The following is a 17334-nucleotide window of genomic DNA, read 5'->3' on the forward strand; positions in this document are numbered from 1 at the left end:
TTACAACAGGAAAAAATGCCCTCGGCGGTTCTCCCCCGTTAAAGGGCAATGCCAGGAAATGGGCAGAGGCAGGGGAACGCCATTCCTCGCAGGGTCCCTCATCGCCCCTATAAAATGTCCTATAAAGGAGCGGTCACATTGGGAAAGGTGCATTTCTCCCATCAGTTCAGGTTTCAGTCTTGTCTCCTCACCATCCCATTATCCAAACTTCTCCTTGATTACCGAGGGACTGAAAGTCGGCGTACTCCGAGAAGTGAGTGTTCAGACGGAGGCACTGATTTTAATTTAGAAAGGCTGCACAGTGCCTTCGTCCCCGTGAGCGACCTCGAGGGAGAGCTGGGATTAAAAAAAAAAAAAAAAAAAAAAAAAAAAAAAAGAATACCACAAAAACACAACCAAGTATCTTCATCCTAATGAAGGCATAACCGCTTTATACAAATAAATTTATGATAAAAGCAATAACACAATGTCATTAAAAGCTATAAAATTGTTCAAGAGCAGTTTGTTTGCGTTTCTCCTGATTGATATGTAAATACAGTTTGAACTGTGTTTGCTCGGTCCCTAGTGCTTAATAAAGAGATGAATTCACCTTTCTGTGGAACAAGTAAACAGACTTTAAACTAAGCCGACATCAGACAAAGTGGAAACGAGTTTATTTAATCGAAACTAAATCTAGTTTAAGAAAGATAAGTCAGTGTACATAATAATCCATTACAGTAATTACACCCACCACCAAATATGTGTTTATAAGGTTGCCGAGACACAATAAAATTCATTTATTTCCCCCGAGATCAGTAATGAGAAGTCACCGGCTGGGTGTCTGCCTCACATGCCAGCCCCACCAGTTTTTTCCAGGGACGGAAGGAGGTATTTCTTGGCTCTTTTAAGGCCTTTCAGTGCTCCTCAGCTGTGAACGTCTGAAAGGATGCACATATTCATTACATCTGAAGGGGAAATGTCGACTTCAGCACAGCGGTGTCCACCTCGGCCTTGTGCGCTATCTTCGTCAGAATCACAGCATCGTTTAGGTTGGAAAAGACTGCCAAGATCATCTAGTCCAACCAAGCCCCGACTGAAGAATCAGCCGAGTGCCCCCCTGTCCCGCTCCCCTCACAACGCCGTGGCACCTCCGGGATCCCCAGCACCTTTCCCTTTGAGCAGAACTAGGGGCACCGAGGGGCTGAGTTTAATGCGTGTGTCCGAAAGGAATGTGGACTCGGTAGAGAAAGGGAGAAAAAAAAGAAAGAAAAAGGAATATTCTTTGGGTTAGTTGAAACTGCCCCTGTGCAAAGCGGGACGTAGTATAAAGAATGAAAGGTCCCGAAATTCCTGCTAACACACGTGATGTTCTCTAGTTAGAAATAAGGAGTGGGGTGGCGGGGGTGGGGGGTGGGGAGTGGGGATGGGGACGACGACGGGGGACGAGGGGGGCAGAAAGAATCCGATAATCTTTTAATTCATTCTGTCTATTTCCCTTATTCTCCATCCAAACCGGCACTTGGTGTCCGAGTAACGCCGGTTATCTTATATCAATAAAGGGCTTTCGAAAGCCGCTACTTAAGCTGGAGGTTGGTTTGTTTTCATTCCGGCAATCTGCTTGCTTTCTCCTCAAAAATATGAACGTTTCATAATACCTCTGTAATGCAGAAAGCTTTCAGTGACCGAGTAGCTTCCGTGGTTTAACCGGGGGGGTCTGGAGGGGAAAATAAAAATTAAAAAAAAAAAAAACAAAAAAACGCAACCGAGCAGCAAATGCAAAGGTACCATACTGAGAGAGCCTTCGGGATGGGGGGTTCTTTTGTTACACTCACAGAGGGGATATTTGGGACCCGAGACATTAAAAACGACATTAAATTCAGGATTGTCCAATATGAGCTGCTTCACAGGATATGATTCATATATTTACAACAGAGTTAATACCTAATTGCTTGCATTACCCATCGGATTTATCTTATAACTGAAGGCACCTCGGTTTCCCGGCCGGGCGCACACACGCACACACCCACGCCTTCTGCATCTGCTTCTTTACTCAATTCCCACAGAGCTACGAAAATAAAGAAGAAAACAAAAGGGGAATTAAAAAAAAAAGAAAGAGAGAGAGAGAGAGAGAGAGATAAAAAGAAAAAAAATAAAAGTAAACAGAAAAAGAAGAGAGAGGGAAAAAAAAAAAAAGTGGAAAAAAAAAAAAGGAAAAAAAAAAACCGAAAGCCCAACCTGTGCTACGCTGAGCCGCAGCCTGCCCTTAACCCCCCGCCTGGAGACTGGGGTTGGCGCTTGCGGGAGAGCTGCATGGCCGTCTGTCTGCCTGGGAGGTGTGTGCGGGTGGGAAATTCAGTACAGCCCTTCAAAGAAAGTTAATCCAAACTACGATTCGTACACAATAAACTATCTTTTTATTTGGAATATAAATAAGGTGACTGTACTTCCCTTAAAATACAAGTACATAGGAAAACCTGGTAGAGATTGTTCTTTTCCTTTCTTTTTTCTTTCTTTTTTTCTTTCTTTTTTTCTTTCTCTTTCTTTCTTTCTTTCTTTCTTTCTTTCTTTCTTTCTTTCTTTCTTTCTTTCTTTCTTTCTTTCTTTCTTTCTTTCTTTCTTTCTTTCTTTCTTTCTTTCTTTCTTTCTTTCTTTCTTTCTTTCTTTCTTTCTTTCTTTCTTTCTTTCTTTCTTTCTTTCTTTTTTATTTTATTTTTTAACAAGGTATTTAAATTGGACGCTCTTTAAAACGGCCGGACGTCCTACACTGCCAGAACGTTCGTCGTTAGTTTGTTTCTAGTGGCATCAGACTTCTCCCTTCTTTCTCCTCCGCGCCTTTGGCATTTGGCTCTCTCTTCCCGGAACACTTCACTTTCTCCAGCAAAAAGGACCGAGGCCCCTCCGCCTCCCGTAGCGGCCTGACCCCATCCCCTGCGGCGCCGGAGCTCCCACTCTCTCTCCGCGCGTTCAATCGGCGCTCGGCCCCGCGTTTCACCGCCTCCCGGCGCGGTTCCCCCGAGCGGGGGCGTCCCGGAGCCCGCAGCGTCCCGGTCCGGTTTCCATCCAACACAAAAATAGAGATGGGGGAAAGGAGGGTCTGGAGCGAGCCGAGAGGAAGTTTAAAAAAAATATATATGTATATTCGCAATGCGTATAATTTATTAGAAGCTTCTTATGAACTATATTTAAGCCAAATATCTACATAAGTTACAACAGGAAAAGGCGGCGTGCGCAAAGAACAAACTGTCGGAGAGTTTACGAGGGGACAATCAGTGTCCATAAAAAAGAGGGGTGGGGTTGGTTTGGTTGATTGTATTTTTTTTTTCTTTCTTTTTACAACAAAATATACAGGATGCTAAAAACTATGGGTTTAGTCCAACTTTTGACAGCATTATACAGCTACAGGTTCACATCAAACGTAAAAGAAAAGCCAAAGCCTCGTGTGGCCTCCCGGCCCCATCGCTGGGACGGGGCTGGGACCGGAGCCGGGGGTGGGGGAGGTTGCTCTGTGGCTGCGTACCGCGACCGCGTTTTTGGGAATAACCCCAACCCCATCCTCCCCAATCTCTATATTTACATGCAAGTCCTAGACGCTGGCAAAGGGTCCATCTGCAATCCGAGCCTTCGGGCCATGCCTACCGACGGGCCCCTGTCTGCAGAACGCTCCGTAGTTATTGGTCAGAATTGGTTTAACACCCCACACAGCAAGTTGGGGGGAAAAAGGAAAAAAGAAAGACCCAAAACTGTCACAGTATCAGTGAACGGAACAAGAAGTCACTCTCTTCCTCTCTCTCTTAGGGGTCCTCAGAGAACCAATCAGTAAAACGAAAAATAAAAATAAAAATAAAAATCTTTAAGGGGAAAAAAAGAAAGAAAGGAAGGAAGGAAGGAAGAAAGAAAAAATAATAAAAGAGCAAAGGAAAGCACCCAGTACTTTGGACAGGACACAGATTTGTGTGACTGGGAAAATCTGTTGGTGTTTTTTTTCTCTCTCTTTTTTTTTTTTTTTTTTTTTTTTTAATTTATTTTGTTTTGTTTTGTTTCGCTTTCTTTAATCCTTTCACCAGGTCCTACCGTATAGTAAGGTGGAGCAGGACATGGCAGTGCCATAGTCAGAAGTGGAAGAGTTCAGGTGAGACAAACTGGAGACTTGGCTCTGCAGGGAGGAAGGGCTGGCCGAGTGCTGTCCCATGTCGGGAGACTGCCCCGCACTGTTTGTCTGATGGCTCTGATGCTGTCCGAGGCTGTTGCCATTGGTGGCCACCGTGATGGTCGTGGCCGCCTGCTGCGGGTGGCTCTGGATGGCTGCGGTGGGGGTGTTGGAGCCCGCCTGGCAGGGCTTGCCATCCTTCACTAGCACCGGCACAGCCACCCTCCTGGGGGACTGCTGCTGCTGGCAGGAGCCGTTCTCCTGTTGCATCTGTTGCTGCGCAGCCTTGTCTTTGGCCTGCCGCTTCATCTTGTAGCGGTGGTTCTGGAACCAAATTTTGACCTGAGTCGGGGTGAGGTGGATCATGCTGGCTAAATGTTCCCTCTCGGGGGCGGAGAGGTATTTCTGCTGCTTGAAACGTCTCTCCAGCTCGTAAACCTGGGCCTGGGAAAACAGGACCCTCCGTTTCCTTCGCGGCGTGCTCTGCAGCGGGGCCATGCTCTTGCTCACGTCCCCCAGGGAGCTCAGGCCGCCCATGCCTCCCATGTTCATGCCCGAGGACGGCGCCATGAAGCGGGAGACTGCAAGGCAGAAGGGGCGCGCTGTCAGCGGCTCGTTTCGGCCCCGCGCTGCCCCCGCTCGCGCCGCCGCCGCTTCTCTCGTTCCCCCGCCGCCCGTGGGACCCCCTCACTCCCGGCCCGGCCCCGCTCGCCCTTCGCGCCTCCCGTGTGCCGCCGCACGGTCCCTGCGGTTGTCGGCTCCCGCGGCCGGGGTTCCGCCGAGCCGGGCTCTCCCGTTCCCCCCGCTCCTCCGCGGCTTCAGCGGCTCCGCTTCCCTTCGTCCTGCCGGGATCGGGCGGAGCGCTGGGAGCCGGGCAGTGACGGGTTCCCTGCGGCTGTATCCCACTCCGATGCTCTGCTGCCGGCTCCCCTCCTCCCTCCTGCCGCCCCGGGAGCAGCCGCGAATCGCCTTGCGAGGGGGGACGGGGCCCGATCCTCCGATAGAAGAACGGACAGAGCGGAGGGGGACGAGCGGGGTCCGCACCGACTTTTGCCCCCGACGCCCGCGGGGCAGAGAGGGATGCAGCCACCCCCCAGCGGACAGCCGGCCCCGGGCTCACTTACTTGAGGAGAAGCGGGGATCTGGGTTGGTGCCGTACCATCCTGTCGCTGAAGCACTGTTTCGCATGGTGTCCTGGTAAGGCGGGAGCTCGCTCATGTTGCCCAGGTTCCCATTGCAGTAGCCCCCCATCGTAGCGTGGGAGAGCTGGGGGACCCCTGCCGCTGTCATATGGTAGGCGGCAGTCACCGTTCCGTTGTGGCCCATGGGGTGTTGCTGCATGGCCGGCTGTGAAACCTGAGACTGTCTGTAGGCTGACAAGGGAGCCCCCAAGTTACTGCCCTCCATGCCCACTTTCTTGTAGCTTTCCTCCAAAGGACTCAAGATGTCAGACACTGAGAAAGGAGTCGTATGCTTTGGGCTCATCGACATGATTCGGCGGCTGGGGAAAAAAAAAAAAAAAAAAAAAAAAAAAAAAAAAAAAAAAAAAAAAAAAAAAGGAAGGGGAGGCAAATCTTTTTTTTTTTTTTTTTTTTTTTTTTTTTTTTTTTTTTTTTGCCAAATATTCTGGTGTTGCCTTAACGCCGATCTTGTTGGATGTACACGTAACCGAGTGGACGAAGTCCGCCTTAATTGGATTGAGTGGAGGCTCAGGGCTGCCTTTCGTTTGTTTTAGCCAGACGCCAGGTTTTAGGCTGCCACCAGAGGCGGGGCATAGGCACTAAAGCAACAAGACAATAGAAGCCTACATCTTGCCCAAGATAATTAGCTTACATGCTGATGACAAGGTAAACACCTTTAAGTTTTACTTGTCAGGATTTTTTTATGTCTTAAAAAAAAAAAAAAGAGAGAGAGAGAGAGAGAGAGAGCGGCAGGGAGATGGAAATAGAGAGAGACCCCGTGAGCAGAACTCATTTTATTTTTCTTGGGGGTTACAGTATTGTGGACGGGTAATGGAGAGCAATGCCAAAAGCCCCCGTTTGCCCATGTGGAGGGATTTCAGATCAGACGCGGGTGGGCTGGCAGACTGGCAGGTGGCCTTCGGGAGAGCTGCGGACATGGGACTGCTGCCACTGGGCACACGGAGCAACCCTCCTCTACCCCCCAGATCTGCCGGGAGGGGTTCCGCAGCCAGCGATCCGCACACCTCCCGCTGCTCGGGCACCCCTGGCAACTGGTATCCCAGGAACCTTTCTGTACCCTCTAAGACCCTCGGAGTGACACCCCTTGTGCGAGGATCGTATCTCTCCCTGAACCTACAAGTTCCATTTACCTAAGGCTTTCTTGTTGTTTTTTTTTTTTTTTTTTTTTTTTTTTTTTTTTTTAAACCTCAGAGAGAGGTGGAAGATGCAAGTTTATAAAAAAGAGCAGCAGTTACATTGCTCCGAGAGACACGCTACTGAAACAGCTTAGAGCAAGACGTCTCTCCCTATTCCCAAAGGCAAAGGCTGCTCCAGGCTCCCGAAGTCCCTCTGAACCCGAAGCTGCTCTCTAAGGTTATTTATACAGCGCGGGAGCTGCATGGAGAAGACCTCTCGGGTCATCTGCCTCACCAACCTTGCTAACGAACACCTGCCACTTAGAATCAACATCAATTTCTGCCATTTTCGGATCAGTTATGGGATCCGGCTTAAGAACAAAGGAGAACCCACTCCCAGCTCCGCGCACACACACGCGGCAAGCAGCCCGTCACAGCTCCGGGTCCCCACGCGGGTACCGCGGGGCGGTCCGGGAGGAAGGGAGGAACCTCCGCTAGGCAATTTGCACCCCTGCCCATAGCCCTGGGAAACTCGTTTAATAAAGCGATTACCTGAATATTAAGGAAATTACGGAGAAGGTACAGTTAACCCAGTGACTTTGAAGTGTCAAGTAACTATTTAGTAATTGCACTTGTAAATATATTGGTGCTCGGCTGGTTCGTGCTTAAAAATGCAAAAGTGCACTTGCTACCCGGGAACAACTAAATATCTTTGTCTAAAGTGGCAGCGTAAATAGCCGGTCGCTTTGTGACTGCGCTCTATATTAGCGCATAAGGATCATTTTGCCTCAATTGGGAGGCTCTCATTCAGTAGCCAAGAAACCGTTTAGGAGAAAGTAGGTTCCCGTATGAGAGTTAACATCCTCGAAGGGTAAGGCTCAGCCTTGATTACACTTTAGAGCTCAGCGAGAGGTGAGCTTTTCCACACACATACACCGGGGGACTCTCCTTCCATCAGGCCCTCGGCCCTTCTGGCCCCGCTTGGCTCCCCCGAGCCCCAAGATGGGCTTCTGGGGGTCTGCCGTGTCCCGCAGGCAAAAGGGCCGTTTCAGGCTGGGGAATGGCTGCTCTGAATTCGGCCTCTTTCCTTTCCGGACCTTTGGATCACTTCCTTACAGATCCCTGGGACATTAATTTCCCCCTACCTCCCACTCCTGTACTTCCCCCAATCCTCCTCACCCCCACCCCCACACTTCCCTCCCACCCCCCCACCCCCTTTTCTGCACGCGATTTTCAGTAAGATCTTCGAGTTTGCTCTTAAAGAGAGAGATATTAGACCTCACCTTGCGGGGTTTTGCTTGTTTGTTTGCTTCTGTTTCCCTTGGATTCCTCGACCATTACCTCCGTGCCTGCTTTATAGGCCTTAAAGAACAGGAGGGTGTGGATAGAGGAACAAATAATACCGAAGGATCCACTGTCACAACAGTCCCGGGAGGAAAGACGGTGGTGCGGAGTCGGGGCCGGGCTGGGGACTGCCCATAGTGCACTGTCCCGGCCACCGCCACTTCGATGGGGTGTGCTCTGGCAGCCCTCGAAACGCTGCTTGGTGAGACAGAGCCGAATGAATCCGGCCCTGACCCTGCACGGGGGCTGGCAGAGGGGAATTAGAGCGAGAGCAGCGGGGTGGAGATCTCCTAGAGGGCTGAGCGCTGCCTGTGAATACTGAGGATCTGCACCCCGCAAGATCCCACCTGCACTTTTGAGCCCTTCCGGATCGATCCAGTGAGATGGAGCAGGGCAGCCCCTGATCCACCTTACCGCCCCAATTAGTTCTGCATGGCCAGTCGAGCCGCGGCTGCTTCTCTCTGCCGCCTTTTCGAAGCCCACCCCTCTCCTCTCGGCCCCCACTGTCGGAGCTATGTCCGCGCTCATTCCCGAGGGGGGCGGGGGAGCAGAGCCCGGCAGGGCCCTGCTTGGGCTGCCTCTTGGAGCTACGTTCGTTTACCTGATGCTGCCGTTTAGGGACACGCTCGAGTTAAGAGGAAATGCTAAGGAGGAGAGCAGGGAAGATGAGCCGCATTTTGCCTGGAGGAAGCATTTTCATGAGAAAGGCATGGTTTTCACCCCGTGTTTGCAGAACGCGGCTACACGGACGTCCCTTCAATAGCTTCTGACCCCACACAATCCGTTTGATAACACTCGAGAGGTGGAAGAATGTGAGACTTTGTCAATCAAACGGTGCCAATCCCAATGGAAATGGTGCCACCAACACCGCAGCGCGTTTCCTCATCAACTGGATTGCGGGGGCTGGGAACTCAAGGAGCGCCTTTTGAAAGAGCGCTCAGGGCTCTCCAAAGCCAACAATATCTTTTTTATGAGAGCCGCTGTGCCTCCCCGAAAGGAACCCAACGTGCTCGGCCAGGCAGCGCCGCGAGGGGCTGCTGGAGGATCCGCCACCCACTGCGGTGGGCACCGAAGGCTGCTCTGCTCCCACCCGGGGCCCTTGTCCCGAACTCTTTCCACTCCCCTCTAAGCCCCTCCGGAGCCCGTGACTCCCGCAGAGCAGGGAGCCGTCCATCCTGAGCCCGGCCCCGAGCCAGGTTGGCTGCAGTCTCCGGGGGAGAGGGGCAGGGGCCAAGCGATGCGTGCTGCACTCCTCAAATGCAACTTCGTAACAGAAAGAAACGAACCCTCTCTCAGCCAGGTAGTCCGGCTTAGAACGGGTGAGGTGAGAGTTGGGGTAAACTTCCTTCTGCGCTGGTTATTAGCAGAAGCATAACATGCGCGCAAAGATTCAAATTCCCTTCCCAAAGCCCCGAGCCTGCAAAGGGGAAAGATGACCCGCGGCGCTGGGAGAGCTGGCTGCGGTACTTCCCTCTTGGCCGACCCTCAGAAGAACTTCAGCTCTGGTGCCGTGTGCGTGTCGGCGCACCCCTCCAGAGTGTGCCCGGCACACCACGCCCGGAGCCCGGGAAGGGAGCGGAGGGGCCATTCCCGCAGCGGCCGCGCGGGGCGGCCCCGTGTGGCTGTGACTGCGGGCACATCCCTGAGCCTGAAGCACGGTCCTGCCGAGCGCTCGTGTTGGTGGGGCTCAGCGAGACTACTTCCCTTCGGGGAATAGCCACCCTTCCCCAGTCATTTTGTGAAGCTGAGGAATGCCTCAGTGGGCTGGTCACAATCTCTTCTCCTGGGGATCTAAGCAAGCAAACTAAGCAAAGTCCCAAAGGGAAATTCTCACCCCTCTGCAGCGCACGCCCAGTTGCTCCTCCAGCTGCTCAGGGCATGGAGCATTTCGCATGCAGGACCCACTCGCGAGGCTTTGCCCTCCTGAACCACTTCTCGGCTGGCTCCCGAACTCTTCTGACCCGATGCTCCGACCCCCGGCTTTTCCTTTGCCGGGCCGTTCCCGGCCGAGAGGGACAGGGAGGGGCCAGCAGTGAGGTACCAGGGCCGGGCTCCGAGGCCGCTGGGGCGGGCGGGGACCCCGTGCCCGGACCCAGTGGCACGCCTAGGCCCGGCGCCTCTGCGCTGCCCGGGGTGGTGGCTGCGGGCACGGAGGGCTGCCGGCAGCATCGTGCTGGGATGTGTTTTGGCACCTGCCCAGGCACCGTTATAATCAGCAATTAATGCAGTGGCCTCATTGCCACAAAGCATGTGATTCCCACCACGTCTGTAGATTGCCACAGTGCTGTCAGTACAGGTGTGCAGGACTCATTGAGGACACAAAGCAAATTTGGTGCCGTGTCAGAATGTGGCTGCACCAGAGGTGGCTGAGATAATTTGCAGAAAGTTATGTTTTGTAGTTAAAAATATAAGCATGGTTCACACAGATGTAAATACATACGACAATACTTAGTATCAGCACATACCTACAACAGAATCTTGCCAGGATTGAACTATTTATCGGTTTTTAGATACAGCTATCAGTATATTACCTCAGATAATGCAGGAGTTACATGTTTGTGTCTGTATACCCAGATATGCACACATACACTGTGAGGTGCATACCTTCGAGAGCAGCTGTGCATGAGCACATATTTGCGCTCACATTTCTGATCCCCAGCTCTGTCGCCTGCACATACTGCCAAGAGGAAACCGACCTGCAGGTGGGCCACCTGCCAGCCCGCACCCTGCCCTCTCTGAGACGACGGCGGCTCTCGGCCCGGCGCCGTTGGGTGCCGTGTGCCTCCATACCCGGGTTCGGGAGGGAACAGAACTCCGCGGGAGGAATCGAAGCCCCACGGGGGAAGGAGCTCCCCGGCTGCCGGGGAGTGGAGATGTGGCGCGGCCCCCCTCTGCCCTCGAGTTTGATTTGGACCCTGCCCTTGGACCTGTGCTGCCACTCCGGGGGGCGGCTCCGCGCTCACTCGCACTCGGAAGGCTGCTTCTGGACCGGGGCCACCGCCCCGCGCCCGCCGGGAGTACGTGCGCTGGCGGGAAGGCGACCTTTCCCCCTCGACCTTTCCCTGGGGGTAACCAAAGCTCCCTTTTATTTCCAGTGTCACTTCGGAGTCTGCCTTTTGTTCCCCGCTACCTCTCGCTTCCAGGGATACGGGCGGCTCCCCGCTGGCTCGGGGAGGGGCGAGCCGTTGCAAAGATATCTCATTTAAAAACGACAATGGAGTCCTTTCGACCAGCCCGTGTTTTCGACCAGCTTTGTTTTCGGGCTGGGGGAAGGGAATTGTTTGCTTTTCTTTTGTTTTCACAGCAAAACTTGAGGGCAAGTTACAGGAGTGTTGCGAGCAGCCTCGGCTCATCCCCATGGACGCAAGGTACCGGGCAGGGCCACCCTGCGCATCTCTGGCCCTCCCTGCGCAGGCACAGCGCCTTCGGGCGCATCCACTAGACGATTCCTTGCTCTCACTGGCTCTGAGAAGTCGAAAAATTGCTCTCCAAATCTTACCCTGATCTCCAGTCTAAGCCTTGCTCTGAGGTCTCCTGGATGCTTTAATTCGGAAGGAAGGTGCCAGCTGGCTCGCTATGCCCTTGGCTTGGCTTTTAAAAACATTTATCTATCTATCTATCTATCTATCTATCTATCTATCTATCTATCTATCTATCTATCTATCTATCTACCTATCTATCTATCTATCTATCTATCTATCTATCTATCTATCTATCTGCATCCCCGTTGCTGGGGCTCCACCTCAGCTAGGACGTTCCCAGCCGTGCCAGGGAGCGCAGGGACGCACCGGAGCCCGGGGGCCGCCGGACGGAATCGACCCGCAGCAGCCCCCGATGGCCACCGCGGGAAGCGCAGTCCTGGCTGGGGCCAGAGGGCCTCCACTCACAAGCCCGTCGACTTCTGTTGATGAAATATCCCAAAGAGACAACGGGACGAGACAAAGGAAAGAAATAAACAGAATGGGGTTTTGCTCTTTCGTCCTTACAGGAGACCATTGTCATTACATGAATATTGGGCCTTAGTCTCTAAGTGTTCATCCAGATCTAGAATAAAGGATTTGCTTCTTCCCGTGCTGCTGCAGCTCCTCTCCAGCACCCACTCACAGAGGTAACACAGCATCTGAGCAGGGTTCTTCTCCCTCTTCCAGGAAGTATCCATCTGCAATCAGTCTGGGACAAGAGGAGCTTGGGATCATTTGCATCTGCTCCAGGTGTTCCCTTTGAGTAGCACAAACAGTTCCAAATTGTGCTCCCACCAATTCATGGAATCACAGAACATCCCGAATTGGAAGGGACCCATAAGGATCTCCAAGTCCAGCTCCTGATTCCGCATATACAGAAGATACTCTCTCAGAAACTGCCTGTTGTGAATTCCTCTTCACTATCTTCATCATACACTTGAGCCTGTGGTCTATGAGCTGAGCTCCTCTCCCTCCTTATGGGAACAGCCTACTTGCCCCATGTTCTTTGAGAGCAAAAAGTGAATCTGTTGTGCCACTGGGGCTTAGGAGCTCAGAGGGAAAGCTGTGATGTGTCAGTGAGCTGAGCTCTGCTAAGGCCAGACTGACCAAACTGCTTGCTGTAAAAGGCAGCTGGATGTATTTCTCACATCAACCTTAAAATTAAGGTTACACTTGAGTCTTAAATAAACTACAACTCAGCCTGACTTGATTTTTTTTATTTTCTTTCTGGAACAGAAGTTACAGGAGGCTTGCTAGAGAGAGATACTCATTTCAGAAGCCCAAGGGCAATTCTAGGAATGTTTCAGAAGTTTCCTTTTCACTTCATGGGAACAAGAGTCTCCTGGGAAGATCATGCCTTCAGTCTGCCTAATACAACTGTTAGGTCTAGTTAAGAACTGGTCTAAAAATCTGCAGCATAAAGGAAGCCATCTGTAGTGAAACCCAACAATGAACTTTATTAGTCCTGCCACCAAATGCAGTAATGAAGCATTGCTTCCAGGCCTGAGTTTTGTTAACCAGCTACTGACACATATATGGCACAGAGCACTGATGTAACAGGTGCATTCCTCTTGCCAGGAAAGAGTTCAGTTCAGGTGCTAGCTTAAGTAAGTTCTGTTCCTGGGTACCATCTTTGAAAGAGTTTCCTGCTGTAAGCAGGGTCTCAGACCTTCCTTGTACAGTGAGACACATGCATGGCAGGAACGCTCTTCTCAAACCATGAGACCTGTCCCACAGGACTTAACAACAGCTCTCCTCACTTCTGAGACACTGGGATCAGAAAGAACATCCTTGTGGCCAAGATCAGTTTAGGTCAGACCCCATCGGCAGTCCTGGGCTACCCTACAGTACTGCACCTTTCAAAGAAGGCTGTATTTGATTCAATCCCTCCAGAACCACTCCCCTCTGTTGCCCCTGGTAACAACCTCACTTCCCATATTGATAGTCCTCAGAGTTGGACTCTGCATCCCATAGTGAGGTTGGCAGCAGGGTTCAACTCACAACTGAGTACTGATAAAGATGTTTCAAATAACACTCTTGCAGGAGCTTTCTTTCTGGAGTAAGTAAACAGGAAGGAAGGAATGGATTTAAGCTCGAAGTTCAGCTGGGTTGAAGGACCATGTGTTACAGACCAAAGCAAAGTCTATTTGTATTGTGGCCTAAAAAATGTACTGAAGAACTTTCTAAAAGTCCAGAAATATTTTACTTTTGAATTAGAATAGTACTTTCTACTCATATAAAAATCCCAAAACACGTGTTAAAAGAAGTCCTTGCTTGCAGGTTTATTTTCTGTTTCCCCAGAAGCTGGTCATTACTAACATTCTAGTGCAGAAGAGTCTCTGTGTAGTAGGACTATCTTCTAAATTACTTTGGATGATAGACATAATGAAGTTAAAAATTTCACTAATCTTTGCTCTATTGTAAATGAAAGCACATATTATACTTATTCAAAAAATAGCTAACCATAGAGTTAGATTCAAGTTGCATTTTCAATGTAGAAATGTTTATGCTGAAAAAGCCTAGATACTTTCTTGGAAGTAGTTTAATGATGTAAAATAGTCCATTAATGGATTTTGACTACTGTGCAGTTTTTAAAATAATGTCCTATATAATTAGTTTTTTTTCATCATTCCTTTATGAGCTTTGCTTATTTCAAATTCCAGGGAAAGAAGGCTGCTAAGCTGATATAATGAGATAATATCCTTCAGTGGCATAAGTAAGGATATGAGATGGACTGCTACCCACATGGGTAATTACATATGCTCTGTTTCCACAACTGGAAACGGAATGAATAGTCTACAGCATTTTGCTGTCTTTGAGTAACATTAACAGAAAAAAGAAAAAAAAACAACAAGTGAGTAACTTGTTTATGTATTAGTATTGGAGGAAGCAACCTGAGCTGGCTGTCCTTGAGATTGTGGAGTCACACTCATTCAGTGGGCACTTAACACTGGAACAGGGAGAAGAGCCATTTTGCTATCAACATATATATTTTCTGCGCTGGCTCTGCCACTCCAAGGGGTGCCTGCTACAGTTTCGCAGGGATGGGTCACCAGAAGTCAGGGTGAGGATCACACTTGTGTCCCATTGTGAGAGACAACTCTGCAGGTGAATAAATGTGACACTCCCATTCTATCTTCTCTGTAGGATCTCAGCACACCCTCAGATTTTCAATGGACTGAAGCTGAGAGGAGGAAGGATTTCATGCCCTTTTTGAGGTGTTGTAGGAGGCAAAGCTGCTGCTTTGGGACTGCAAACAGGGCTACAGGATGTGCTCAGGAGCGTGTGCACAATCATCACCTGCAGCTGGGAATATATCCTACCACATTTCCACCTGTGGCCAGGATGAGAAATAAGTGTTGTCTTTAAATTCATCAAGTCTCTGGTACTTACAGACCTTATAACTTGTATTGTAAAATGTATCACAGAATACTTGCTTTTCATTATTGCATTTTGACTCTTTTTCAAGTAAAAAATCTTTTTCCTGTGTGAAGGTTGGAAACCTCAAATGGAAATACTTATTGCATGATGCAGGGGTTTCCAAATAGATCTTTCTTTGGGTACTGCTTGCTGCAACAACCAACCATAGCTACTGGTGGGTAGCAGCTGGTCTCGATGGTGTCAGCTATGCCAAGGCTGAGGATTCCAACAGTAACTACCATGACTGACTTTGCACCAGCCTTTCCACACTCCTCCATTTTGTCCATCCTGTCATTAGGATGCCAACCATAGGCTTCCTTCTCTTTCTCCCAGCCCCACGGGCTTTTTCTCCTCACTGCTGTCATGCTTTCAGCAGCTCACCAGCACTGGCAGCATACTTGTTGGAGCTAGCTTTGGTGCTGGAGCATCAGTTGGAAACTGCCTGTGCTTGGGAATTAGACTCACAGCTGAGCAACTTTTTACATAACATAGTTGTTCAGTACTGGCAATGCTACGCAGGCTGCAGGATCTTCACACTTAGGAAAGTTGTGAATTACCTTAACCAACCACTCCAGAAATAAGGGAAAAAAATTTTTTTAACTGTATTTTAAATGGGCATCTCCAAGAAATTCTATAAGAACTTTTCAATGAACTGTGGATGCTCAGCTCTCCACAGCCTCTTCCTTGCAAGGCTTAATGGTTTTCTGAAGGCACACCCCTTGAACTGATGGGCTTCTATAAATTTTCTGACTGAGTAACTATGTGTCCTGCATTTGTACAACATAGCAAAAAATGCAGGACTTTGCCTTTCTCTCAGGCTGCATGCCATTCCTTTGCAAACTTGAAAATATTTGTTCACTTAGTATTTATTAATTCAGCTGTTCTTTTTATCTAATTTGACTATTCTGCTGCAGATTCAGATATGAGAACAGTTCCACCTCCCTTGCATCCAGTTCCATTTCTCTTCAGTTTCATTTCCCTCAAGGTCACTGTCAGGTGATGATATGCAGTAATGTCCCCCATGAGGTGCAGTTTCCATTAGCTTTCCCTTTCAGAGGTGGTCAGAGGTCTAAATTCTTACATGTTTTGTTTTCTCGCTTCTTAGAAAATAAGATTCAGTTCTGATTCCTCTTCTATACAAATGAAAAATGAGCTGCTTTCAGATACTTCTCCGTTTCCTAATGAGGCAGTGGCTCTTACCTCTTTTTTTAAACCAGCGAATGTTGTAGTGGATAATTTTCTTAATCATCATTCAATGCTGTTTACATAAAAATGGTTTTAATAGCAGGAAGAAGTCATAATGCAGAACATATAATGCACGTCCATACATTCCCATTTGAAGAGGAGAGTACACCCCCAGATACATCTACATGGAATACAGTGAGCAAGTAAAGAATATTTTCTCCTGTTTAACACAAATCATGATCTGTAGATGAGTGAATGTATAAACTCCATGCTACAAGGATGCAGTCAGCTCAGTAGATGTAATCCTTGTTGAATCAAACATGATTCAGCATACAATGTGCTCCAGTTATGCTATTTTGGCAACTGAAGGAGAGGGAATGACAAACCAAGTGTCCCATTCTTTCCTCAACAAAGTGCTATTTGAAAGTTTATCATTTGAGCACTAAAATGGCTTTTTTTCTGATTATGAAATCGTAACATGTGGGGGCACTTCAACACCTTGCTGCACTTTAACTTACAAGAGTGGTTATTCCTTTAAAGTTAGCATTGCTTGGTAGCCTTGTATTGGCTCTTCACACCACTTGAGGGGCATGGTAGGGCTTTACAAGACAAGCTGGAGAGAAATGGTCCTGTACTTTACTATCACTGTTTTTGAATAATCTGTTGTGGAAGTGAGTTTGGAGAGAAACTGGGGCTAGCATGTCACAGGAATCAGCAATTCAGAAGTTTGGAGGAGGGGATTCAGAACTGCTGTGACTGTTAGTGGAAAATTAGAAGAATTGTTACTCATCCTGTCAAATCTATAAATAAATACCAGAATTGGGCTGAATTCAAGTACCAATTATTTTTCTTCTAGTTTTGTTGATCTTTTTGTGCTTTCATATTATATTTCCTATGGTTATCCACATTTGTCTAGGTAAAGAGTCATCAGTACACGTTATATTGTAATAAGAACTTGCAAGATTAAAGCTTATCATTTTAAGTAGAACATATGTACTTCTTTTCTGAATTATCATGTTGTCCTGTTGAATGAATCTAACTGAAAGTCTAAGGAGTTGCCCACATTGTTCTCTATCCCTTATAGCTGGATAGCATCTTCCAGCTGCATTGTTGATTACAATCTTATGTTATCAGAAACAGAATTTTCTCTCATGAAAAGAAATCTCCTTTTTCTCTATTTCTATACAGAAGTAAAGCAAATGTCAAATGTCAAGATTTTTTTCTTTTTCTTTTTCTTTTCTTCCTTTTTTTTCTTTTCCCTGAATAAAGAAATTTTATCAGAACTTCTCATGCTTTTATAAAGGCTCTGGTCCTGTTTCAGGAGAAGTATGACTTTCAGTGAGACAGAAACTGCAATCTACAGTCATCTCATGCTGAAATAAAAAACCAATTACTCTAAATTCTTAAAATTGTTCTGAAATAAAAATAAATAAAAGCCCATGGAAAAAAAAAAAAGAAAAAAAAATCCCCAACGATAATCT

General features: G+C 48.6%; 1 protein-coding gene and 1 long non-coding RNA gene across 3 annotated transcripts; one reads left to right on the top strand and one right to left on the bottom strand.

The window, feature by feature from the left end:
• Positions 1 to 3970: 3970 nt before the first annotated feature.
• On the bottom strand, positions 3971 to 9801 carry NKX2-1 (NK2 homeobox 1). 2 transcript variants are annotated; one of them, XM_052696851.1, is made up of 3 exons: positions 9622 to 9801; positions 5251 to 5627; positions 3971 to 4707 (listed from the first exon to the last, which is right to left on the bottom strand). In XM_052696851.1, exons 1-3 carry the CDS (start codon positions 9672 to 9674, stop codon positions 4037 to 4039), a joined length of 1101 nt encoding a protein of 366 aa, XP_052552811.1. In that variant the 5' UTR covers positions 9675 to 9801; the 3' UTR covers positions 3971 to 4036. The 2 variants fall into 2 exon arrangements, with proteins under 2 accessions (XP_052552811.1, XP_052552812.1); XM_052696852.1 differs by lacking the exon at positions 9622 to 9801 and adding an exon at positions 7727 to 7804.
• Positions 9802 to 10390: 589 nt separating this feature from the next.
• On the top strand, positions 10391 to 11624 carry LOC128087379 (uncharacterized). The gene is made up of 3 exons (XR_008209812.1): positions 10391 to 10804; positions 10883 to 11346; positions 11539 to 11624. It is a non-coding gene; the product is annotated as an uncharacterized LOC128087379 (long non-coding RNA).
• The last annotated feature ends 5710 nt before the right edge of the window (positions 11625 to 17334 follow it).

The sequence above is a fragment of the Tympanuchus pallidicinctus genome, unplaced genomic scaffold (assembly GCF_026119805.1).
Source record: "Tympanuchus pallidicinctus isolate F22 unplaced genomic scaffold, pur_lepc_1.0 scaffold3, whole genome shotgun sequence".
Taxonomy (NCBI): domain Eukaryota; kingdom Metazoa; phylum Chordata; class Aves; order Galliformes; family Phasianidae; genus Tympanuchus; species Tympanuchus pallidicinctus.